Source organism: Tenrec ecaudatus, chromosome 5 (assembly GCF_050624435.1).
Source record: "Tenrec ecaudatus isolate mTenEca1 chromosome 5, mTenEca1.hap1, whole genome shotgun sequence".
NCBI lineage: Eukaryota > Metazoa > Chordata > Mammalia > Afrosoricida > Tenrecidae > Tenrec > Tenrec ecaudatus.
In genome coordinates, this window is record NC_134534.1 from 71,446,275 (window position 1) to 71,474,030 (window position 27,756).

Genomic DNA, 27,756 nt, shown 5'->3' on the forward strand with positions numbered 1-27,756 from the left:
TAGGTAGATTTTAAGAACAGAAATTTATTGTCTCATAGCTCAGGTATCTAAACATTTGAATTTACTCTAGGGAGAGGCTCTCTCTCTGTCAGCCCCAGCATTTCTGGGACCCTTGAGGATCTACAAGGAGCATCAATTTTTTCCCATTTTATTCTTGCTTCTATTGATGTCTAATCTGTTTAAAGCACAACAAATACGGAGATGGCTTCATGAGCACAGCAGAGAAAACCCTGTTACAAAATAGGATTAGATCCCTGGGGATAAAGGATTAGGATCCCAACAGATGTTTGGGGGATCAATTCAATTCATCACATTATCCTTATTTTACAGATAGATTGGAAAGGTGAAATCATTTGCTTGAGTTTCACAAATAGTAATGGAAAAGGATAAAAAGACCTAGAAACCAAAGTGCAAACCCTGAAAATTGGAAGGATCTTGCCACTGTATTGAAGCCCTTGGGAGCCCAGGGAATGAAAAAAAAAAAAAAAAAAGGAAAGGCAAAGGAAGAGACCAATTTAGATGTGTCAGAATGAGTTCATGATGCCTAGGGAGCCCCTATTTCTAGCCTGACTCCAAGAAGAACATTCCTCACAAAGATTGTTGTACATTAACACCCACTTCTACAAATTTCTAACATCGCCCTCCGTCCTGTTCCGGGCCAGGCCACACTCTAAAAGGCAGAAGTGTGAGGGTCAGCAGGAAAGCCATCCTAAGCATGGGGTTTCTGGGATTTGTGTCTGGAGCTCCAGCTTCCTTGCATGATTCGAGTTCTATATGCATCGATCACTCCAGCCTGGGGGTCCTGAACACCTCTCTCTTCCCTCTACAACTGTCTGTCAGTGTTTGTTTGTCTCTCCCTCTTATAAGGCACCCGTCTTACTGGATTAGTGGCTATCCTGCTCCAGTAAAAAGTAGAACCTCATGCTAACTAATTAAACCCACAAAGGGGCTATTTCCGTACAAGATCCCATCCACAAGTACTTAGTGTTAGCGTGCTTCAACCCGTGGGGAGACCCAGGTCAACCCATGACATCCGTCATGGTGGCTTCTAGGATAGACATCTGTGGGGGGTTCCGGGTTTTATTTTAAGGTGGTGAAAATATTTTAGGAAAAAATAGAGGTGGTGATTGCACAACACTGTTGTTGTTGTTGTTAGGTGCCATATGTACCACAGAACGAAATACTGCTCAGTCCTGCCCCATCCTCACAATTGTTCCTATGTTTGAGCCCATTGTTGCAGCCACTGTGTCAATCCATGTCATTGAGGGCCTTCCTTCCTCTCTTCTTGATCGCCTGCTCTTCTACCAAATAATATAAACTTTTCCAAGCCCTGGTCTCTCCTGAAAACCTGTCCAAAGTACACGAGACAAAGTCTTGCCATCTTTGATTCTAAGGGGGATCCCTGCTGTATTTTTCCAGGACAGGTTTGTTTGTTTGTCTAGAAGTCTGTGGTGCTGCGATATTCTTTGCCAGCACCACCATTCAAAGGCATCAATTCTTCTCAGATCTTTATTATTTATTGTCCAACTCTCACATCATATGAGTCCAGTGAAAATGCGACTCAATGAAGATCCAAATACAATGAAAATGCAGCTTGGATCAGGAACAACTCACAATGACATTTTTGGCTTTCTAGCTACAGGTTATTATAGTACTTTGCCGCCTTGAGTTTCCCTTTGCAGTGGTCTGCTCGTCTCATCTACGTCACTGTTTCCCTCGACTTTACCTTTTCGAGATTCAGGAACGCATTTCAGACGCTCTTCTCGCTTCCACTCTGCATTCTTCGTCTTTCCCGTCTTTTTCCTGACCTTCAGATGTCTTCATTTGTGGTATTCTTGGTGTCATCCCGCAACGTGTCAGCTCTCTGTGATAAGGATTCAATTTACCATAGCTTTTCTTGAGGTGATCTCTAAACTCGAGGTCCCATTTTGGCCCTCGTTGTTTTTAATTTTCTCCAGCTCCCCCCAAAACTCACAAAAAGCACCTGATGCTCTGACCAGCAATTGGCCCTGTCCTTTGGCTTGTTGATACTGAGCTTCTCCGTCATCTCTTCCTACAGATGTAGTCGACCTGATTTACTGTCTATCCCATCTTCAAAGGTTCCTGTTTATGGTGACGGGCTGGTGGGGGGGGGGCATTTCCCTTGAGGAGATGGATTAGCACAGTAGCTGCAGCAGTGAGCTAAAGCACAAGGACAATTGTGAGGATGGAGTAAGCCCAAGCAGTGTTCAGTTCTACTGTACAAAGGAACACTATGGATTGGAACTGACCCGATGGCAGTTAACAACAACAGCAACAGGAGTGTAGACACAAGTCTCTGATTGTTGGTTATTAGAGCCACCAAGCACACACTGGATAGGGTTTGGCTGCCATTTATCTTCTCTTCAATAGGGCTGCAGTAAAGGACACTGATCTAGTGCGCGGGGAAGCAGATGTAGAGGGTTTGTCTGGGTAGGGTTCCTGGCTCCCTACTGCTGGGGCAAGCAAAGAAAAAGAAAGGGAGAAGAATGAAAGAAAGAAAAATACAATTGGTAGAAGGGTAGAGAACTAAGGAGACAGAATAAAGAAAATAGAGGGGAAAGGTAAATCAACAAAGAAAGGTGGTACAGCAGTGATGTAAGCGCCAGCTTCTAAAGAGGGTTCTGGTGGGAATGAACTTGGTGTCCCTTACCCACTGCCAGATGTGGAGAGGCAGGAAGGGGAACTACTGAACCTACAAGGTACGGGCATGGGGCACCCACTTCACAGTATCAAGGAGAGAGAGAAGGGGAGGACGAAGAAAATGTGGAAAGGAAGAAATACAAATAGAAATAGATAAAAGGGGAGGAGAGGGTGCAGTCCTGATACAAGCATTAGCCATCAAAAATAGGTGCAGTCGGAACATAGTGTTCACGTCGGAGTAGGGCATGCTACCTTTTGTAAAGGGGCAAGAGAAGAGCTACTATCTATGTGGAGGTGGTAGTAGAAGGAGTGCTCACTCTGTGGAACTTTTTAAAAGAAGGATAGAAGAGAAAGAAAAAAGTTTAAAGTGGTACGAGTGATAACTCAGAAGAAAGACAATGAAAAAGCACAGCACTGGCAGAGTGTAACTGGCAACTGGGTTGGGGAGAGTGGAGACCATCTCTGGTTACCAGGAGGTTGTGCAGGTTGGGACATACCTCTCTGGTGCTGGTGGCCAGTGATGGTGGGTCCCTGTGTGGTCCTGGGTGAGCAGAGCCAGGTATCTGGCTCCTGCCTCGGTTAGAATGTTGCTTGCGATAATTCGAAGTGGTGTGCTGCGCTGGTGTGTAGTTCATCATTCTGTGTGCCTTCTTGTTTCCCACCCTCATTTAGTCTCTTCCTCTATGTAGTGTTAGATCTACTTCTTTATTCTTCCCTTTGAAGCTCTATGATCCATATTTCATTATCCATTACTCATGATATCTGTCTCTGTTTCACTTGTGTCTGTTTTTTTTTCTTGTAGAGTGTCTACTGGGGTATCTGTTTAGTCCTCATCTTGGATCCTCTTGTCTTTCTTTGCTCTAGCAGTGACTATAAGAGGTAGGAACCGATTATCATGCAACATTCTCTTGGCACCAGTATTGGTTCAATGGCAAGCACAGCCCCTTACCTGGTCCCAGGAGAAGGGAGTTCAGGATTATTCACTCAGTGGAAAAGAAAGATACTCCCTTGTTTTCATCAGTGTGTGACTGTGAGACCTGGGGCTACTGCAGCCAGTTGGCAATGGGGAGGGGCCACACAGCTGACATGGAGTTGGAACCCTGATCGAGCTCCATCCACCTATCGCTCACCTTATCACTCGTGCAAACCAGTAGTTTCCCCCTGTGGCTTTGACCAGTTTGTGGTGCATTTTCTTTTCATTTAGTGCCAAGATCACTCCAACTGATACAGTGATGATGCTATCATATTGTTTGACCCAAAACAGAATTGTTCCAGAACCGGATCCAACACTCACAGCGCCAGAGAGTTCAACTGCCAAGAAAGCGAAGACGTTCAATCTTTCCTCCAGAAAAGGGTCTCAACCTCTAAGTCACTGGCCACACGTATAAAGTCCACACATATATTTAATAGAAGTGATCATTGAGAAAAATGAAAAGGCTTGTGTTGGCAGAAGGGATTTTCCTGGCTCTCAGGCACGTGGCGAGAATGAAGAGCTCTGGTTTCCTTTGTCGGAGCCTCAGGGTCCGCACTTGGCGTTTTGTCCTCCTTTTGCTTCAGCTGGGTCTGTTCCTTCTTGATAGGCTGTTTATTCTTTTCCTGTGTTGCTAGTTCTTTTACTTTTCGTTACCTTAACTCTTAGAAAGTGTTTAAAAGGATCTTAAATAAAAATTCTAGGAAGGGTTACGAAACGATACAAGCCATGCAGAACACATAGGAATCATAATCATTAGGATACGAAGACTATTGTATTTTATTACTGTTAGAATTAAACTGAATCCATCCAATATCGTGATTGATTAAATTATATTCAAACTATTCAATATAGGTCATTATTTAAGCTTAATTTTATTTCACAAAAGCAGACAATTACATCTTCCCATTGCACTCAATGTGATTTGAAATAAGTAGTATACATATTTGAATGTGATTTGAGGTAAGTAGTATACATATTTGTCGATATTCTAAAATTGGTTTCAGCAGAGAAATTTAAAAATTGATAGCTATTAAACTGTGTGTTCAGCTATTTTTGTGTTTGCATTTTTATTAGTTATGCAGCCATCAAGGAATAAAGCATTACAAAATAAAACATCACTTCCATGGATATACAAATCAGTCATTTACACAATTCATTGTGTATGTTTACTAATAAAAATCATTCCCTCCCAATTTGAAACCATCCAAAAAGAAAATCCCCAAACTGACACATGCAGAGAGATTATGAACAAAGATAATTTGGAGTAATACTATTCTCTACCTGGTTTTTTAATCCTCTACATGACTTCTACTGAAAACCCAAATCCAAATTTTAGAAACAGAATGACAGAATAACCTTACAAGATAATTTTCCAAATAACGCATAATATTAGAATACTATTTCTGATTGTATCTATTCCCTAACTGGTCTACACCAGGGGTTGGCAAACTGTGGCTTGCAAGCAAGATATGGCTATTTTGATACATACGTATGGCCCTGAAGTACAGTTGAAAAATTTTAAAGTATATTATTCAGCAAGTTATGATTTCATTTGTGTGTAATATATATATATATTGAATGTTTGTAAAGTTTTTGTGAGTGATAGAATGGACTTTTCCATCTCAAAAGTTTTTCCAACCCCAGGTGTATAAAATCAATAGACACGCTATTCAAGTCAAACGAGTGATATGGTTTCAAATACTAACCAGACGTGGATAGCTCCTAAATTTATATTTCAACCCTAAACTCCTGTGGACTTCAAACTCATATATTTAACGGACTTTTTAACATCACCCTCTGGATATCTAATGACATCTCAAACTTAGCAAGTCCACGAAGAAAGGGAGATTGCTGTTTCCTCTTGGCTTTGTTAGGACTGCTATCACAAAATACAACGAAGGGAGTGAGCTCAGAGATACGAAACTTACTGGCTTATAGTTCTGGAGACCAGAACTCCAGATCTGGTCATCAACAACACTGATTCCTTCTGAGGATTCTTAAAGAGGAATGGGTCCCTGTCTCGCCCCTGGTTTCGGATGGTTACCAGCAGTTGTGGTCTTTGGCTGTACCTTCGCAGGCTTTCTTCTCCCTGCATGCACGTTTGTCCTTCCATCTCTCTGCTCCTCTTTTATGAAGCACTACTTAGAAGAGATGAGGACTAGGGTCCACCCAAGTCTGTTATTATTTACATGATATCATCTTCAAAAAAGAATGTATTTTGCCAAAGTTCAATTCCCAAGTTGAGGTATTAGTACTTCAACATAGCCTTCTGATGATCACAGTTCAATGCATTACACTGTCCAACCTGCCTCCAATTTTCTCAATCTTAGTTAATAGTCAAAATGGAAGAATCATCATTAATCCCTGTTTCCCCAATTCTCCTTCACCTGTATAAATCCAGTAATGAATTGTATTGGCTCTACGTCCACTGTAGCCTGAATCCAACAGCCCTTCTCTCCACTACCTTAAATAAATCATCTATGTCCTAGTTCACAACCATCATTTTTCTACCAGGTTACTCTGCCTTTCCCTTTCATTCCACCTACAAGGACCCAAACCCAAACCCACTTCCATCGTGTTTATTCTGACTCATAGCAACCCTAACGGGCAGGGCAGAACTGCCCCTTAGGGGATTCTGGGACTACACCTCTGTACAGGAGCAGATAGTCTTGTTTCTCTGGATGAGCAACTCATGAACCTTGTGGTTAGCATCCCAATGCACAGCCCACTGTGCGCTATGTCCTTCCCACAGAGACTAACCCAACCTCCAAACTCATTGCCATTGGTCCATTCCAACTCACAGTGGCCCTGTAGGACCAGAGTGCTTAAATATATTAATCAGATATCACTGTCCTGATAAAGACCCTCCAAGAGCTTATAATCACAGTGCCATCAAAACCAAATCCCCATGGGTCTACAAGGCCAGTTCAGTGATCTGCTCCCTCCACCCTCCCAAGATCATGATATCTTTCGACTGGCTTTCTTTTATCTTTGATGTGAAAACTTATGTGCACAATGGCTATCTTTCAGTTCTCAAGCAAGCATGGCATGGTCCCACTCAGGGCCTTTGCACCTGCACATCCTTCTCTTAGAGAGCTCGTCCCTCAAACTGTCCTTTAGCCGGCTCCTTGTCCTGGTTCTAATTCAAGCATTGATTTGGAGTACGCTTCCTTGACCACTCAAGCTGAAGTAACACCTGCTGTTCCAGTGCTATCTAACTATCTCCATCTAGTTCATAGTCCTCATCACTAAAATAATGACCCAGTTTATTTACTCATTATTTATCAGTTTCTCCATCATAATGGAAGCTACTACATGACAACAGAAAAAATAGATCCTATTCATTGCTGTATATCCCAGCACCTAGATAAATGTCATGCATAAATATTTGTTAAGTGAGAAAATACGTTGCTCATCCACCAGAGGTTTATAATTAGATCAGATAATTATAGTATTTCAGCAAGAACGCTGAGCACTTCCCCCACTTTGACAAGAATGCCTTTCTTGCTTCCTTGAATCTACTCCTGATATCTTCACACCCTCAGGAAAGAGTTCTCTTCTTGCGGTGAGAAACTGAAACCTGGAAACCACTCTAATAGGCTAAGGAAATTATTTTCATAGTCTCCCCTAAAAAAATCTGAAAAATAATGTACTCCGTACCCTTTTTTGTGTAACACATAATTGTAGGAAGACTTCATATAACTGAAATAGTATTAGAGAAATTACATCTGTTCTGCCACAACAATATTTGACAAATGGTTAGCTTATCCCAAGCTTTAAGGTATATATTTTCTCTGGATCTTGAAGTGACAGTGTTAGCTCATTTAGGAAGCTTCATGCCACATCATCTACTTGCTGAAGGCAAACTTCCTTGTCAGACCAACCAGACAGATCTGACTTCCCTCCTGTGAGGGAAGTCTACCTTCACCTTTCAAATAATAACTTTTGTGTTAGTGCCCATCCCTTCATAATCCCCTTCCTTCTGAAATGGAATTCTAAGACATATGAGTAGATGAGACATGACGCTCAGTCATAAGTTTGTTGTCTGGATACAATACTTGCCGTGATCTTTAGCACTTTTTGCCAAAGCTCTCCTGTGGACTCTTAGCAGATTTGCTGTCAGCGGCAGGGCCTTTTGTTGTTCCCCGATGAGAGAGGAGGTGAGGCTGTTAGCTGGCAGCTGCCATCGCTCCCCTTACTCTATCTTTGAATGCTAAACCCTCCCATCCTCCCATCCTACTTCTAGCACCATGTTTGTCCTTATTAAAATGTTAAGAATAGGCATAAAGGTTCTGCCACAGGCTTAGGGAACCGAATTAAAAATACTTTGCTTAATGATTGCTTTATTTGATGCCCCTGAGAATTTTTCACTATCCGTGTATCATCATAAGCTATAGTATGGGTGAAAAAATTGCCTCTGGGTAGGAAATTGGGAGGCAGGTTTTGTGACAGTTACTGGGTGTGAGAGGAGAAGTGGAATAACAACTCAGCTGCAACGGCAGGTGCATCCTAATGCCGGTCGGTGTTAGGGAAGAGTCCGTGTGAACACTGAGGAGCTGAAAAGGCACTTCTTTGAAAATATCAATCTGCTGATTCCCTTGGAAAGTGTCCCTGTATCTCCAGAGGAGTGAGTACTTCAACATAAAGGCTGCTGGACCAAGAACCCCCAGTGACGTGTGTGTGTGTGTGTGTGTGTATTTGCCATTACTGCCACAAACTGAAATGTGCAGTTCACAGCATCTGCTGTCTTCCTACCTTGTTCAATCTCAGGAAACATGGCCTCTCGAACCTAAAATTCATTTCCAGTCTTTAAGCTCTTTTCATGTTCTAATACAGAGACCTGGACTCTGGCAGATCTCAAAATCTGAACAAGATCGCAGATCCTTCACTGCTCCGGGGTCACGGAATGAACCGTGGTGCACACAGCGCCCGAGACTTCACACAACAGAAACTCAGGCTCAGTTCTACTTCCCTATGACCCTGCTCTGAGGGGTGAGACCTTTGGCCTTGCTCACACTCACACACAACCCAGCCACTTCCCCTGAGGTGTGCCTGCAGGGAAAGGAATGAGTTTGCAACACCACACCCCCTGTCTCCTCCAGGTACCACCCTCCATAAACCTGAATCCTGATATGAAGAGAGGATAATGCCCCATTTTTCAAGGAGCTAAGCTGACCCGTATTTTCTTTCGCAGGATAGATGTTTCCTAATAAAAAGCTAGCTTTATTACATTAAGTCTGTGTCTGCCAAAGTGTGGTCTATGGGCCTCCGGGAAAGTCTGGTGGAACAATGATGAAGCACTTGGCTGCTAACTGAAAAATTGGTGGTTCAAGACCAGCAGGGGACCGACCGGTGGGAGAAAAGTCCTGGCAATCTACTCCTGTAAAGGTTACAGCCTAGGAAGCTACGGGGCCTTTCCACTCTAAAATACCCACAGGGTTGCTATGAGACAGAACCCAGGTTGCAGCCTATAGCAACAATGCAGGTTTCAGAATCCTCGGGGATGCTTTTACAAACCCCACCCAAAGAAACCTCAACCCTCTGAAGGGTTTCTGAGACAGTCAATCCTTACAGAAGAGACTGCCTCAGCTTCCCCTGATAAGCCACAGGTGGGTGTGAATATTGACTTTGTCGTTAGTAGGCCAAAGCATATAACCAACCAAGTCACCAAAGCTCCTTAGATATTTATCAGAACTATTGAATCAAAATTAATTAAATCTAAATTCTACCAGTACCACAGGTTATCCTTTCTCTTTTATGAAATTTCATTCATAAATAAGTCTATAAATATATCTATGGTTTAGTTAACAATTACTAAATAAACATCTCTAGGAGAGGGCGGGGAAATAGAGGAGCTGATACCAAGGGCTCAAATGGAAAGTAAATGTCAAAAAAAATAATGATGGCAACACATACAAATGTGCTTGATACAGTTGATGTGTAGACTATGATAAGAGCTGTAAGAGCCCTGATAACATGATTTATTAAAACAAAAATAAATAAAATAGAAAATGAAGAGGTCGTGTGCAGCAGATTTACCTAATGAGATGCATCTTTGATCTCTTGATGCCAGTGGTGGTAGTATTCCATTTTTGAAACAGCTGTAATTTATCTTTTTACTGGTGTTTCTAGCTAACTTTTATGAGTTAAAAATTCTAAAATGTCCCTGGATGAATCTCTTAGTGCGCGTGTACATGAGTGCTTCCAAAAATGAAATTCTTGAGTCAGTTTAACTTTTACCAGTTAGAACCAAATCATTTTCTTCTGAAGGAGCTGCACCATTTTATGTGTATTGAGTGAAGATGTTAGTTGCAATTGATATCTTTTGTCAAAGTCTAACTGAAAACCTGTTGCTGTAAAATCGTATGTCTTAGATACCTACTGTTGCTATAACAGAAATACCACAGGTAGATGAATTTAACCCCAAAAAAACCCCAAACCTTATGTTCTCACAATTTAGAAAACTAGATGTCCAAATTCAGGACAGTGACTGGGGAAGGATCGGTGGTGATGTTGTGGACTATGTGTTGGGTGATTAACCACAAGGTTGGCAATTGAAACATACCCATTGCTCCACAGGAACAAGATGAGGCTGTGTGTGCCTCAAAAGATTAACAGTCTTGGGAACCCTCTCAAACAGTTCAGATCTGGGCTTAGATCAGATTTCTATGAGTCAGAAAGGAGCCCTGTTGCTGTAGTTCTGCCAACTTCAAGGTCAGCACTTCAAAACCATCAGCTCCTCCACAGTAGAAAGACGAGGCTTTCTATACCCATAAAACAACATATTCTCCCTGGGGGACGGACAACAGAACAGTGGGTGAAGGGAGATGTCAGACAGCGTAAGACCTGACAAAATAATAATAATTTATAAATTATCAAGGGTTCATGAGGGAAGGGGGACTGGGGAGAGAGGGGAAAATTCAGAGCCGATACCAAGGGTTCAAGCAGAAAGCAAATGTTTTGAGAATGATGGTGGCAACAAATGTACAAATGTGCTTGACACAATGGATGGATGGATAGATTGTGATAAGAGTTGTACGAGCCCCCAATAAAATGATTTTTTTAAAAAACAAACAATATATTCTTAGATTTGTGGCCATTAGCCACTCCACAGGAAAAAGAACAGGCTTTCTACTCGCATAAAACAGTATTTTCTTAGGATGGCTGTAGGGGGGGGGGGGACATGGGGACCTAATAATAATGCGTACAAGAAGGAAGACAAGGCTCCAAAACTGACCGTGATGGTGACTGAACAACTATTTTAATATGTTTACTCCATTCAATTGTATGATATGTGAATTATGTCTATAAAACTGATAACGAAATTTTAGTGTTAAGATCAATTGTTCCAGAAAGGATTTGCATTTGTTCTGTTAGGAATTGATAAATGTGTTATGGCCAAGGTTTCCCAGAATGAGACAATGAGAGGAAGATTTCTTGCATGCAGTGTTGAGAAATATTCTCATAAGCATCTTACTCTCTTAACATCTAGAATGATTGTGCTAAGAGTTGTATGAGCCCCTAATAAAATGATTTTTCCAAAAGAAGAAGAAAGAGAAGGCGCTCAGGACAGAGAGGGATTTTGGCCGCAAAGCAACTACAGCAGAGATTGTTTAATGGGGACTCTGAACTTACACTGGGTTTTCTTTCAGTAATGTCTGAAATGGAAACAAGGCAGGCCTTTGTTGCTCAACATTCATTAATATCTGGATATGGGCTGTCCTGGGTGAAGGTAACTCCTTAGAAAGCATTTTCCTTACTTTATTGAAAACACACACACAAATACACACACATTCAGCATTACTAAGTGTTTGGGGCTAGAAGAATTCAAAATATGTAGTCCAACAAATTATGCCATCAGATAATTCCCGAGTGATTTAAATTTAAAAACATTAAACTAATACGTTTATTTTCTCCATAGAAATGGTTAATGTTGCAACATGAGACTTGAATTTTTTTCTAGTTCTTTCAGCTTGGGAATTGCTGCGCACGCTCTTCCCTTTGGGCTTCTAACTCAACGTGTGTCCACACTTTATTATAATAGTTTGTCTTCTCAAGCTGCCCTTTGAAATTTTCAGCTCAGCTCTTTTACTTTATCATCTCTTCCTTTTGCTCCAGGTATTCTATATTCAAGAGTAAAGTTCACAGTCTCTTCGGAAAACCATTTTGGTCTCTTCCTTACGTCTTGTCTTTTTAAGGACTCCTTTGCTTTCTTCATAGATGATGTCCCCAATGTCATCCTACCACGCATCTGGTCTTCAGTGAGTAGTTTTCCATGAATCAAATCTCTCCTTAAGATGGTCTCTCTCACAGTGGCCAGTCACAATAGTCTACATATAACCTCCCCAGGGGGATAGAGAACAGAAAAGTGGATGAAGAGAGACATCAGTCAGTGTAGACATGAAAAAAACAAAATAATTTATAAATTACCAAGGGTTCATGAAGGAGGGAGGGGGTAAAATGAGGAGCTGATACCAAGGGCTCAAGTAGAAAGCATATGTTTTGAAAATGATGATGGCAACAAGTGTACAAATGTGCTTGATACAATTGATGCATGGATTGTTATAAGAGCTGCAAGATCCCCCAATAAAATGATTTATTAAAAAATGAAGGAGAAGAAATTTTAAATATGATCTCTCAATTCAGGTAATGTATACTAAAGGTCATATTTTGGTTCACATGCTCCTCTTTTATTTTCTTTAGCTTCAACTTGAACTTGCAAATCAGCAATTGAGGATGTTTCACAGTTGGCCCCTAGCCTTGGTCTTACTGATAACATTCAGCTTCTCTATGACCTCTTTCCACAGATATCAATTTTATTTCAATTATTCCATCTGGAGAGGTGCATGTGTATAGACACCCTTTATGTTGTTGAAAAATAGGTATTTGCAATGACTAAGTCATTGGTTTTGCAAAATTCTACTGTGTAATTTCTGATATTATTTCTGTCACTCAAGCTGTATTTTCCAGCTTTAAATCATTTCTCTCTTTTTCCAACTTTTGCAGATCAGTCACTAGTTATTATAATTCTTAGGTTTCAATGAGTTAGAACTGGCTCAAGAGCCCCTGCGAACAATAATATATTTGATTACCACCCACAATTGGCCCAAGTCGCCTCTATTTCATGTACCCTATTATTCTATAGGATCATCTCTGATCATGCCAGGAGAATTTTTTATATAACTTATGAAACATTTATCACATGCTACCTGATATTATTATAATAACATAAGGTCTTCTTTGTATCATATGTTCCCAACTGGATTATATACCTTTAAATGCTTTGTAACTCCTTCCTCCATCCCCGTTCCTCCATTGTTAGAGATTTGTGTGTTATAATTGCTATATGGGAACATCTATTCAGTGAATCATTTGCTCTTACTGTGATTATAATTTTCTCAGATTATGATTTCCCTTTCTAAATACTACAAAAAATGACTAAGTTGAAGAAGCATGTAATGATGTAATACTAAGTCCTCGAGATACAGTGAAAATAATATCTTACTGCAAGAAATTAACTGAATGACAATTTTTTAATTTTCTCTCTCTGACCTGTACTAATTGGAAAAGAAGGCATTCTCAAGTCTTACAAATAAAGCCAATTTCATCACACTTACAAGATGATTGAGGGGTCTTGGTGGCATAGCAGTTCTGTGTTGGACTGCTAACTGCAAAGTCAGCAGTTCAAAACCACCAGCCACTCCTTGGGGAAAAGATGAGGCCTTTTACTCCACCAAGAGTCACAGTCTCAGAAACCCACAAGGCAGTTCTGCCCTGTTCTGTTCGGTTACTCTGAGTTGGAAATGACTTGATGGCAGGGAGCTTACAGTTCACAAAAAACCCATTTCAATTCGGTTCAGCACATATGTATTGATCAACCCTGGTGTGTGAAGTACCATGCTGGGCCTGCAACCTTTGGAGAAAAATTCTGTTACTGAGTGAAGTACATCACGAAGGCTTTGAAAACCATGTTTGTCTTTCCCCTGCTGCTAAAAGAACTACAATAGTAAGCAAGAATAAAGCCATCACTCTGCCTAGCTTTACTCCAAGAACCACGTCTCAATCTTCATGTCCTGAGCAAACGGCCACAGGGAGCTTCTTCATGTTTTGAGTGCTTTATACTGCGACCATAAACCATGACCGAAGAAAGGAGACTCCATTTAGCATTCTAGAGTTTGCTCTGCCAAGTTGTCTCTTATTTATTGCTTTTTAATGAAATTTTTCATGTGCATCAAAACACAATCTCCAACGAATGAATGTGGTACTTTATTATACTGAATAGACATGCTAGCATTAATTTTTCTAGATGGAATTACCTAATGAATTTCTTCATGCTCAGGGATGGGCTTTTTTTCAAGTAAGTGAACACACTATTATTAACTCTTCCACAAGCTACAAGCTTCAGAAAGTTCAGCAAATATTTTAAACTGCCCTGTTTTTCTTGAGAATATGAGGTGAGTCTCAGCTATTGAGCACTGTAAATCTTCCCTTCTGAAAACACACGTAGCTTTTTAAGATACCATCGAAATTAAAAAGGTGTTTTAGAGAGAAACTTTGGGGAGAAATAATTTCATTATGTATTTTCTCACCTAGGGAGACTTCAATTTAACAGTGAGTTTAGTTATTCTACTGGTTTCTCTATGGCAGCCATCTGAAGATAGACAAACTAAGTAAAATTATTGTGATTCTGTCCATTTGATTTTACTAATAAATAAGAGATAATGTGACTCAAACTTGTCTAAGCAATAATGAGATGTATCATTCTACATAACAGGAAATCTAGAACGAGGACAAGATTAAAGGATGACTGGCCACTGCTGGCCTGGCTTCCTTCTTGTTCTTCACTCAGTAGAGCACAGACCTAAACTTACTCAACCTGAAACTGACTCCCTTTCTAAGTATAAGATGCCTGCCAAGGGCAAGCAGGGTGACACATTTTCTTGTTTACATTCGGTGAGAGAGTGAATCTTACTTCCCAAGTTAAGAATAATAACTCTCCTAAATATGAGTAGGTCAACCATTAACACATACCCATCCCTAGAAAAACAAATGTTGCCAGGGAATTTCCACACTCTAATCATCTCATCAGGATTCATTCCTGAGACAGATAGTGGCTATTTGAACTAAATTAGAGTCCTCTGTGGATTTATTAAAGGACAAACTAATTTGGAAAGTCAGCCAGAAATATTTGCTACAGTTAATGAATCAGTTCCCCCGTGATGGTCAATAGATTAAGTATATGCAGAAGAGAATCATAAATATTGTATTGTTTTTTTATATCCCCAGCTGAAACATTTGCTGTCAGCTGTTTAAGTTCTATGGAAATAGAATAATAGTGTCTCACAAATATAATAGCAATAGATCATATCCATTGGGAGTCCCTAGATAGTACACTAGAATCGACACACTCAGTTTCCAATCAAAAGTTCAAGTTCATCCAGAGCCCCCTCAGAAGAAAGACCTGTTGGCCTGCTTCTAAAAAGTCAGCCTTTCAGTTTAGTTCTACTTGATATATACGAGAATGCCATGAGCCAGTGTCAACTCGGTAGCAGCTGATTACTATTTATTGAAAGGCTTCACTGGGTGAAGCATTGCTCAGACAACAACTTATTCAGTCTCTTGCTGTAAGCCCCCCCCGCCCCCCCCCCGGTAGGAAACACGCCATCCCTGCCACTGACCACTGTGCCAGCATGTAATCTGAATGCACTTGATTGAATAAAATTATTCTAAAAAAAAACCCCACAAAACTTTATACAACAGTCGATAGGTGTTTTCCCAGTACACAGATTAGGAATCTGTGATTCTGAAGGGTTACGCAGTTTGGGTAAGGGCCAGTGCACTGCAAGTGGTGAGACCATGATTGCAACTCAGTCTTCTTCCCTTTCTCACCCAAAGTGAAGAGGGAGGTGATCAGAAAAGATATACCCTATGACTTGGAGATAGGAATGAAAAACTGAAGGATGGAAATTTTTATCACTCTTAATACTAGTGCATTTGCCAAGAACATCCTCAATTGACCTCAGGTGATAGGACTTACTTTAAGTCAAAGAGGGACAGTTTCTAAACGAGAGCCCTCTGACTTAACCAGACATGCGCAGTACAGTGTATCAGTGCCCATGCCCCTGCTGGAGGCTCTTCCACAATATTTTGAGGAGCCCTGTGGCACAGTGGGCTACAACAAGGGCAGCGGTTCAAAACCACGAGCTGTTCTGTAAAAGGAAGATGAGGCGTTTTACTCCTGTAGTGAGTTATAGAAACCCACAGAGTCCTTCCATTCTCCTTAGTCAATTTATATGCCGAACAAGTAATCTGAGAAGTTGGACTATGTGGTAGTTGCATAATCTGTTGTCAATTTGAGACTCAAGAGTGAAGGGGTGGAGTTTAGCCAGTCAGTCAGGTCGCAGCTTGATGACTTCATTTGGAGGCACTGATAAATAGCTCGCTGGAGGCTGGACACACACTCATTCCCAGGGAGACATTACTGATGACGAGCCTGATGGAGCTACATTGATGCAGCCAGAGCCCAGAGCTGGAGGAGCCACGTGGAGATCCACCTCAGCACTGATGAGCTTCTACCACCACTGGCTCCATAAGACTTTCCACCCACTGTCTGTGATCGTCCTGCATTCATCATCATTGCATGTATTTTGTGAGTCTGAAGTGAAATTTATAGATTTGTATCAGACATATGGCTAATATTAGCCATATGGGCTTGATCTAGACTGGGCTGGGATGTTTTCTTAATATACAACAGCTCTTTGATATAAAGTTCTCTCTTACACATGAGTCTCTCCAGATTTGTTTCTCTAATTTACCCAGACTATATGAAGATGGCTTATTAGAGGATGGCTTATTGACAACCTGTGATATGCAAATGCAACCTTGCTTGCTAAAAGCAAGGAAGATTTGAAGCACTTGCTGAGGAAAACTCAAATATTACAGCCTTTCTTTTTGATTGTAACTCAATGTAAAGAAAACAAAAATACAACTAGATCAATAGACAACATTATTAGAAAAAAGACTGAAATTGTCAACCATTTCATTTTGCTTATATTCACAATCAATAGGGAAATAGCAGTCAAGAGATCAAATAAGGGATTGCATGGGACAAATGTGCTGCACAGGACCTCTTTAGAGTGCTGAAGAGCAAGGATGTCGTGGTATTTTCAGTCATCCCATATGCATGTGGACATCAGACAATGACTAAGGAAGATTCCAGCAGAGTTAACACATTGGAACTCTAGTACCGGCAAAGTGCATTCAAAGTACCGTGCACTTCCAGAAAAGCAAACAACTCTGTCTCACAGGCCCGAACGCTTTCTAGAAGAAAGGATGATGGGACTTTGTCTTATGTACTTTGGACATTTTATCAGGTGAGACAAGTCCCTGGAAAAGGGAAGCTCATCAAAAAAGAGGAAGTCGGCCCTTAAGGAGATGACCTGACATAGTAGCTGGAACAATGCGCTCCCCAATAACAATCTTGATGATGGTGCAGGACCAATCAGGGTCTCCTTCTGTTGTACGTAAGGGCCAGAGCACCGGGAGCAGACCAAGGGCTCCCAACAACTGTCCCTCTGGTAGACATGAAGTGCTATCCCACTGTGGATTTGATTTGCAAACCCTAATAATTAATGAGGAGCTCCAGTGGAGTAGTGGATTACGCATTGGGCCTGCAACTACAAGGTCAGCAGTTCAAATGCAGCAGCCACTCCAGGGAGAAAAAGATGAGGATTTCTGCTCCCATAAAGTTTACATCCTCAGAATCCCTCGAGAGCTGCTCTATTCTGTTGTAGAGGGGTACTAAGAGTCAGAATCAATTCTAAGCGAGTTTTAGTGTTAGTGCAATGATTCAAGACATTGTTCACCTTTTCATGTGATAAATGACCCTTTATAATAACTATTTCAAAATCTATTTTACTTCACTTTATCTCATGCATTTGATAAACAAGTAATGATAACCAAATTTCCAAATAAATGCAGCATTTTAGTTCCATATCATTTATCATGCAAATCAAGGAGATGAAATATAAATAAGACATGGATGAATATAACTTAATAATTATTAAGATTAATACCTGGAGTATCTTTCTGCCTCTATACTACATTCTTAAAGTGTAATTAAAATTTCCTGTGCTGTTATTCTTTGGCCTCTCCAAGTTAGATATATCTAACTCAGACATGTGTATAAGTACCTGGCTGATCAAAAGTCTAACCTCAATGTATACAAATTCTTTGTCTTGGGAGTCCCTCATATTAAAACCAGAGTAATTAATCATCTGTTGCTGTCAAGTAGAGTCTGACTCATGGAAATTTCCAGTGATCATAGTACAATTGTGTTTGTAAGATGTTCAAGGACTGATGCTTTTAAAGTAGATTACTAGATCTTCCTTCCAAGGCACTACCAGGTAGACTAAAACCTCTAATCTTTTGGTTAGCAATTGAGTGTCTTCAATGGCTTGCACTACTTGAGGACAAACCTTGTCTTTCTCCCACACACAACAAATATTTAACTCTAAAAACACACGCAAAAAATATGCATTATCTGGAGTGGTTTCCAAATCACAGTGACCCCATAGGACAAGGTAGAACTGCCCTTGTGGGTTTCTAAGACTCGAGCTCTTTATGGGAGTAGAAAGCCTCATCTTCCCCCCAAGGAGTGGTTGGTAGTTTTAAACCTTATGGTTAGTCATCCAACTCATAACCACTGTGCCACCAGGGTACTTATGGTTCAGAAATTGATGTTGCCACCTAGCACTTGAAAAGTATCTTCATTCACCTTTGCGATCTGTACACCTCTAGTTTTTCTCCCAATGTTTCAGTGGATACTTCATCACCTGAAACCTCCTGGTTTATAGTACTGTTGTAGACTGTTCACTTTTTAACACAAGATGAGCTATCAGGAAAGTAGGCGTTTTGTTTAAAGAGACAAAGGAAGCATTTGAGAGTCATTGGATTTTACATGTGGAATAAAGAGCCCGTGTTGGATTTTGGTTACTGGTTATTTCACCAATATAACTTATTGGCATACAAAAAAAGTAAAACATACTGTCGGTCTTCCTAAATAGATTTTCTCATTTTCTGTTCTTTGATAATTAATCAAATAATAGACACATTTCTAAAGACTTGAGTGAGAATTTCAAAAAGCTGAGATGAAGTAAAATGTTTACTGTAAAATATGACAAAGCTGAGTTTGAACAATTGATTATTCATCATTTTTATAAAGGGAAGATGAATGTTCTCCTATGGATATACAATGGCTCCACCTTACTTTCACGGCACTCTGGAGGAGCAGGGAGGACCCCAAATGGAGGTATTAGGGAGTGCCTTCCAACATAGGGGCTCATCTTCCTGCTCTATAGGGGAGAGTACAAAAAACAAAACTGGAATTGTGCTGGGCAGGGTGGGGCTCTCGCAGTACACATTTTTTCCCACTAGGCGAGCATCGAGCAACTCCCTCTGAGTTAGTTCATCCAGTGGCATCACCTGGGAAGGTTCTCTCTGGTCACAGCGAATTTTTTCATGAAAGCAGGTTTGCTCAAACGTTGTTTTTTGTGATGATCAATTTAAGAGAACAGTGTGCAGCTGTGAGATTTTGTTTCCTGCTCGGGAAAAGTCCACAGACACTGCTGTGATGTTGAACACAGCTTCCAAGGATCGTGCTGTGGGAAAAACTCAAGTGTACAAGTGGTTTTATCATTTCAAAAAAAGGTGAAATGTTGAGTGACGATAAAACTCATTCTGGATGTCTATCAACTTCACGAACAGATGAAAATGTTGACTTGCAGTGCATTTGACCACCAGGTCAGATTGTTAATCAAGCTTTCTATTTATAAATTCTGAAAAGATAGCATAACAGTGTGTGACAAAAAAAGGCCTGATTTGTAGCAGACAGGGGACTGCTTTTGCCTCCATGACAATGCACCTGCGCATGCAGCCATCTCAGTACACCAGTTTTTGGCAAAAAACAGCATGTCTCTCTTGCCCTATACACCTTACTCTCCTGACCTCATTCTGTGAAACTTCATTTTGTTTCTGCACATGGAGAGGGACATGAAAGGACAGTGATTTGAGATCCTAGAAGAGGTGAAGAAAAAAGTGAGAGAGGTGCTATCAGCCATCCAACCAGATGAGTTTGAAAAATGTTTCCAAGAATGGAATCACAGATTTTACAAATATATTAAGTGTAATGGAGAGTAAGTTAAAGGTGATAAGGTTGTTTTGTAAAAAAAATAAGTTAAATACATAGCTTTCAAAAAATTAAGAAAGAAAATACGGGGTTTGGGGGGTATACCCTCCCCCCCCCTATACAACAACATTCTCTTGTGCGCCATAAAATTTTCATTGACTAATTTTTGGAAATAGGCTGTCAGAAATAAATTTCTTCCTAGTCTGCCTGAAATTAGAAGGTCTTCCGTAGGTGGCCCTGCCAGTACTTGAAACACTGGTGGCATAGCCCCCAGCATGGCCGACAAATGCAAGCCACCTCAGTCCAACAATCCAATAAGCCGTAGCCTGTGTTTCACTGCCGTCGAGTCGATGCCGACTCACCGTGAGCCCACGTGACAAATAGAGATGTCCCTGAGGGTTGTCCAGGGAATGACATCACCACTGGTCTTTCACTCCCGGGGATGATGGGCTTGAAGACACTGAGCTGTTGTGCCACCAGGGCTCCTGTGGGCCCCATGGAAATGGGCTTATGACTGTTCTTAGGGTAAGAAGTGGTCTATAGTGTGTGTGTGTGTGTGTGTGTGTGTGTGTGTGTGTGTGTTTCATTTGTCCACTCCCTGAAAAAGTCACACTCTTTGCCAGCGTTCAGCTAAAAGACAAATGGTTTTCCTGACTCCTGGCATCAGGAATTTTCTTTCCTTGGATCTGCTCTGAGCTTCCCTTGAAAGGTCCTGACCCGGTTGCCTGCTGCTGTGTTGTGGGTTTGTCTCCCCATTTGTAGCACTCAGTGTGAGCCTGTCGTCTTCAAGAGCTGATGTTTTAAGATGGGGCAGGGGATGCATGGAGGCATCAGGGAGACCAGTGTAATCATAGAGTAATGAGAACTAGATCATATACTGCATGGTCAGTCAAAAGTATTACTGTTTTTAAATGCAGAGACAGGTTTGTTTGATTTCTGAGGTAAGAGAAAAATGATGGCAAATATTTTTCAAAGGTAAAAACCACTATTTCCTCCTTTTTCAGTGACCAGGTGATAAGACTTATTCCCAAAACAGAAGAGGAAGCATATGCACTGAAGAAAATATACCACCAATTTAGGGTAAGAGAGCATCTACTTACTTATCATGGTAAATGATGCTTGTACAAGGCTTTATTGTCTGAAGCTGATTAATTGGAATTATCTGAAAGTGTGAAAGTTTAAGAGATAAAGTGAAAGAATGTTTAAAAAACAGTTACATTAAATTCGTATTTATACATATAAATATATATAATAGGACACATATACATACTAATTCATTAGTTTGTTATCTATCTCCATGAATTAAGAACTGATCTATTTTTGTTTACCACTACATTTACAATATGTGTCTGGCATGTCCTAGAAGCTCCATAAATATTTAGATTTCATTGTTGTGGATGTTGTTGTTTTTAAATGAATGAATGGGTTTAGCTTATAATTTTCCAGAGCTTTATTTTACTCCTTGAAAATCCTACTGCTGAATATTTCTTGCTAATTAAAACTTCAAGAAGAATTGAGTTGAGAAAAATACAAGCTAGAAATCCAAGTTAATTAATTTTGCAATGTTTCAGTGAGTCTGATCAGAGAATTTGCTGGCAAAAGATGCAAGACTTTGATTACCCATCTTTGATGATTTTTATGGTGTTACTGTTAGAGAGATTCTATGGGCCCATTACTGATATAATGGAGTTTGCTTTGCTAAAAAGTTTTGATGATAAGTGTGGTGATTGGTTGATTTCCATGCTTACTGAGAAGAGAAAAAGCTCATACAAGATGTGCCAGCTTGGCTTCATTTTAAAGATAGCAAAGCACATTACCAGGGGAACCTCATTCATCTCTCATATTGAGAAGAAAAAGATTTGTCCCAGGTGACTTGTACAACCCTGTCTGAAAAGAGTCTTGGTGGTTAGAGGAAGAGGCAGAGACTTGATGGTGTTTCAAATATGTGGAATTGAAAAACTTTTGGTGTCCGTTCTAGCTTTATTTTTATTGTCATTTTGTTTCAGGTATTGAATTTATTGGCAATGCCATTCTGAACTGTTGGTTTATTGATGTCTTTTCTTCACCCTTGTTCCAGCTGGCACATACACAGTGCCCCATGTAGGCGCAGTGTTCCTGGGGGTGAAGCTGTGAGAGCCCCTTTATTCAATACTAAATTTGTTGTTATGTGATCCATACCAGGGGTACTGAGCCTGTCTGTGCAGTTTTGGCTTCTCCCAGGAACCCTCGTTCAGCAGGACTGACATTAACTATTTGTTAGTTGTGTGTGATCCTCAACCCCAGGTTAGCCTTTTCAACAGTTGCTCTCTGACAGCTCTCTGCACACTTCGACCACCCTTTCTCAGAGGTTGCAAGGGAAACAATAAGTGCTTAAAGAAAAACTTTCCTACATATTGCTTACGTGTAGCACTTAAAGAAAGGTAGTCCATGAGGAAGGGGTGGCTTGAATGTTAAGGAGCTCCGGGATAACTAAGAAAAGGAAGTAGGCGGTGATGTTGAGGAGAAAGGGGAGCAGAGGGCTGAGAGAGAGGAGGCGAATGTTAGATTACCGGTGATGTGTTAGTGGTGCCGTTCTCAGAGTATCTAGTCTCGCTAGCCCCTCTGAGTCACCATGCATCAATCACAGGGCTCCGCACTTTCCGCCGGACGCTTCATCTTCACAAGCCCCTGAGGTGAGTCCTGGTACTCCCATGTTGTACAGATGAAGGACTTGAAATGGACCGAACTTAAGTAACTTCCCTCAGATCAGAATGTGAGGGTGGAACACTAATCTGGACAGTGCCAGACTCTTTTGCACCCCAGTGAGACCCTCCTTATGCCTTCACTCGTGAGCTCCGAGTCTCTCCATGATCCAGAGGATTATGGTCCAGGGTGCAGAGCATTGGAGTCTAACATTGAATGGGAAAATTACTGCAGTCTTTGTTCTTTTATTCTTTTTGTCAAGGTCAGCATGACCACTCCCAGGTTTGATGGTTTTCAAGGACTCATGGGACTCCGTGCATAGTGCTCATGGTTACGTCTTATTACAACAATGGGGTAGACAGCAAAATCAGCCAAGGAAAAGGTACCAGGATGAAATGAATACCAGACTCAAGATCCCACGGGCAGTAGAATGGCACAAGATTCACTTCTTAGCAATGTGGGTGTAACACAGCCGATCATGGAAGTTCATTAGACACTGAGCGCTTAGGTTGTTACTGGGGACCAGGCTACAGGTGCCTATACCTGCCACTGTTGTCAGTGACGTTCGAGTCTGCTCTGACCCCTGGGGCCCTTATGTATAAGAGAAGGACGTATCGCTCAGTCCCATGAAGTCATCATGGTGGATGTGTGTAAGCCCATGGTTACCACTGTGGGTCAACCCAGCCCCCTGAGGGGCTCCTTTCATTGCACCGGTCCTCTGCTTTACAAAATGTGACGTTCTCTTATAGAGCTTGATCTTGCCTGATGATACGGCCAAAGTAAGCAAGCAAGCGTCTTCATTCCCACTCTTAAGACGTGCCTCTAAGACGTACGTGTTTAGTGTCCTGGCGGGTCAAGATATGTTCAATGCTCTTTGCCAACACCGCAATTTAAAGCATCAATTGTCCCATCTTCCTTTGTTCACTCTCCAGCTTTTACTGGCGTGTGAGGGGATTGACAAGACCCTGGGGAGAGTCGGGAGCGCCCAAATCCTCAAAACAATGGCTTTTTAAAGAAATTTAATGATAGCTCTCACTCATCATTGAATTTCAGGACTGCAGAGTGATACCAATAATAACTTTAATTCGTGTTTCTATTGATCATGATATGGTTTATTAGTTCCATTGTGAGGGGTTTTTGTTTTCATGGTTTGTCTTCACGATCATGTTTAATCCCTACTGCAGGCTATCATTTGAGCCTTTCCAATGGTTTGTGAGTTTGGCGAGCAAAGTTGTATTATCTGCATCTCTCGGCTTTCTTCTTTATATACTCCAACTTCTTGGACTGTAGAACATGCTAAAATCCTAGACTCCCACAGGAATAGCAGGTACCCAACAGACACCATATTGTTCACACAATTAAGGCACAGTGAGCCAATCTTGTCCTGGGGGTGGGGTGGGAACACCCCCCAACACAAGTTCCCAGACACCAGCCAAAAACAAACGTGCAAGCTATGCTTTTGAAGGATAACAGTTTCACGCCTGCTAAATTAGCCCTTTTCTTCACATGCCTTCACTTCCTTTTACCAAAGGCAGACATTTACTGTGCTGGATTTTGAGGCATTGGGCTTAAGGAAAAAATGTTTTTAGCTAAAATCATGTTTGTACTTTAACGTCATTTTAAATTCAAATCATTTCACTACGTGGTCCACTTGCTCTATTGAAAGCAGCCACTGTGGGCAGGCAGAGAAAGCAGCCTACTGTAAAGAAAGAATGTAACGATAAAGTGTATCCTGTGGAGTTACTGGGACGGAATTGGTGCTATGGCTGAGAACTTTTGTGAACACCCTGTGCACTAGCTCAAGAAAGGGTTTTCCATTTCTTTTCGTAGTCTACTGTGTTAGCAGAACTCTAAAATGATACTCATGATCCCTGCCCCACAGCGTAAAACCCCACATGACCCCTTCCCTGGATGTAGTCAGAGCTGATTACGCAGACAGTGGGATGATTTTGCTGCATTATAGGTCAAAAGGAGATTATCTAGGTGGGTCTGACCTAATCAGTAGATCTCTTTAAAAGTAAAGAGTTTTCTCTGTTCAAAGAGAAAGAAGTCAGAGAGATGTGTCTTGCTGGTCACGGAGGAATTGAAGCCAACGGATAGGTAGTGAACTGCCCATGTGGTAGGATTATGCACACTTTAGATGTGTCCAAACTAGACTCTAGGAAAAGAAATCAACCTCTAGGTAAGAGGTAGTCAGCCACTGGAGATTTTGAGAGACTGAATTCTGTCCTATTATGTGAGCTCAGAAGAGGAAGCCAAGGTCCTGGTGAGAACACAGTCTACACATCTTTGGTGTTAACCCTTTCAGACCCTAAATGAGATTCCAGCCTCCAGAGCTGTGAGATGACAAATGGATATTGTACAAAGCCACTAAAAGTGTGGTCATTTGTTCCACACAACAGATAACTGGTGGACACTGGAACCAGCTTACATGGTGGCTTTTGGGGATCTTAGCTTAATAGCACATGTGAATGCTTTAAGTTAGTTCTTCTGGTTTCACTACTGATTGCCAAACATCTTTGAAGGAGTCCAAAGTGATTGGACAACATGCTAAAGCTAGAAATTCATAATCTCTTATTGAAACATGAACAAAGGAAAATATATGTGCAATGTCAACGGGAAACTAAGAAGTCACTGTCAAAGCATAGCTAACTAGACAGAGAACTGCTGCTACAAAAACTAGTTACATTCCTAATTAAATTTTATGGTTTCACCTAAGAATTAAAACAAGAACGTTAAACAGAAAACGATGCCTCCAGAGAACTGGATTGAGAAAGCCCCAACCAATTACATTGTTAATTAAGAGTATAACCATGATTTAAATAAAATTATGATAAAATGAAAACGGTTTTCAGGTGAGTAAAATTAGAGTCAGGTTCTGCCTATATTCCTTCACAAATTCTTTGTGATCTGAAGGAATAGAAATGGTTTTGTGTAAGATCCCAGCGTTTCTATTATGGAATTGGCATGTTGTTTCGGTGGTACAGTCAATGTTCTTGACTGACCAAAAGATCGGAGGTTCAGGCCCACTCAGAGATGCCTTGCAAAAAGACCTGGGGATTTTTGTTCGAAAAAATCAGCCACTGAAAACCCTGTGGTGCACCATTCTACGCTGATATCAATGAGGTTGCCAGGAGTCAGAATCGACTGCTGACAACTGGTATGCCAGTGCCAGTTTTCTCATTAGAGAGCTACAGGATAGAGACCTGCCCTGTGCCATTTTTCAAACTGGAACGTCACCTCAAAAGTGTTCCAAGACATACACTTGTAGAGATGCTGGAAATCCTAGGAGCTTCGGAGCACCCAAGGAGCTTACAACTGCAAGCATACAACTGGATTCCTTAATGAGCTGGGGCCCTTTTGATGAAGAAGATGATAGAATCCAGGCTGTAAGGAAGATTTCCAGGTGGAAAGAATATCATAGATCTGTTGACCTCCAGGTAGCAAGATTATCTTGGGGGCCTGGTGTCATCAGGTAAGCCCTTTAAAAAACAGAGAGATTTTTCCAGCTGGTCCCAAAGACAGGCTCCCACTGATATGTAAGATAGCAAATGGTCACATGGAAAGAAACTGCAGGTGGCCTCTCAAATTGCTTAAAGTTGACCAATTAGAAGGACAGAGAGAGATAAGTCCTGTAAGAGTAATAATAATAAGTATTATTATGCCAGTAACCCATAAGATTCTAGGAGGATCCCCAGTCTCAGATAAGAACTGCTACCCAGACGACATCTTGATTTCAACCCAGTGACAGCCAGAGCAGAAAGCCCAGCTCCCCTGCACCTTTGAAATAATGAGATAATGCCATGGATTTAATTTGTGCCCCTTAAAAGTTCATTAACTTGTCTGGACCATGATTCTCAGTGGTTTAGCAGTTCTGTAATGACGCAATGGACGTTTATGCTCCAAGATGTAATCTGAGGAGATAAAGGATTAAGGGTGGGATACAACCTTCATCTGTCATAAGGGGAGTTTTCCTGGGGCATGACCTGCATCAGTGCTTATCTAACAAAAGATAACAGTTTTAAACGAGCTCTTGGTATCAGCTGATACCCCACCAAGGGTTCAAGTAGAAAGCAGATGTTTTGAGGATGATGATGGCAACAAATGTACAAATATGCTTGACACAATGGATGGATGAATGGATTGTGATAAGAATTGTATGAGCTCCAATAAAGTGATTCTAAAAAGAAAAAAGAGAGAGATATAACAGTTTTATCTTACAAAAGAAGAGTCCCGGACTCTGTACTTGGCGGGAACTTCTAGATCCCAAGAAAGATGGCTATCAGGACACATGGGGATCACCCAGGAATGCTGCAAGGAGACAGATTTCTCCAGAGCAACACAGAGAAAGCCATCCCCTAGAGCTGCTGCTGTCAATCTGGACTTCTAGCCTCCTAACCTGGGAGAGAACAAGGTTCTGTTTGTTAAAGCCACGCCCTTGGGCTATTTGTGTTACAGCAGCACCTGGGTGCTGTACTGCTTATGTGTCCGGCTGTGATTCACTCAAAACACAGTTCAAAACCAACAGCAGCTCCTTGGGAGAAAGACGGGGCTTCTACCCCAGTCAACAGTCACAGTCTCTTAAACCCACAGAGTTGCTGAGTCAGCATTGACCCCATGGTGATGATTGAGAGATCACTAAGACAAATAATAAATTAAGTTGGCAAATCTGTGGTAACTGGCAATAAAAATTAATGCCATGACTTTAAAGAGCTAGTGATTTGTGAACTATGTGAAAATACACAAAAGTAATATGAATGAAATCAAGTGTGAAAAGGGAGGAGGACACTTAAATTTTGGTTGTATATATGTTTCAAAACAAAACACTCACTGCCATCAAGTAAACTCTGACTCATAGTGACCCTATAGGATAGAATAGAACTGCCCTTGTGGGTTTCTGAGACTGTAACTCTTTACAGAGTCTCTTTACAGGAGTAGAAAGCCTCATATTTCTTCTGACCAGCAGCTAGTGGTTTCAAACTGCTGACCTCAAGGTTAGCAGATGCATAACCACTACGCTACAAGGACTCCTCCTGCTCATAAGCTTAGCGGAGGAAATTTTATTTCCTCTTATTTGTTTAAGGATTTGTTAAATAGTAAAAGGAACGCTGCTTTTAATTTCTCTACAAGATATTTCAAAGATGGGAAACACTTTTTATAATCCAGACAGATTTCCAAATGTTTATGGATTAAATTTCAGGAACAACATTTTCAGACCTGACTTACATTTTTCTCCCACTGCATAACTGCATTA

At 41.0% G+C, this 27,756-nt stretch overlaps 1 protein-coding gene across 1 annotated transcript in view; it reads left to right on the forward strand.

The window, feature by feature from the left end:
- Nucleotides 1-27,756, forward strand: part of CPA6 (carboxypeptidase A6) — a 370,701-nt gene that overhangs the window by 138,673 nt on the left and 204,272 nt on the right. The window contains exon 2 of the mRNA XM_075550660.1: nt 20,825-20,900. Within this exon, the coding sequence (XP_075406775.1) occupies nt 20,825-20,900 (76 nt within the window). The remainder of the gene's footprint in view (nt 1-20,824; nt 20,901-27,756) is intronic.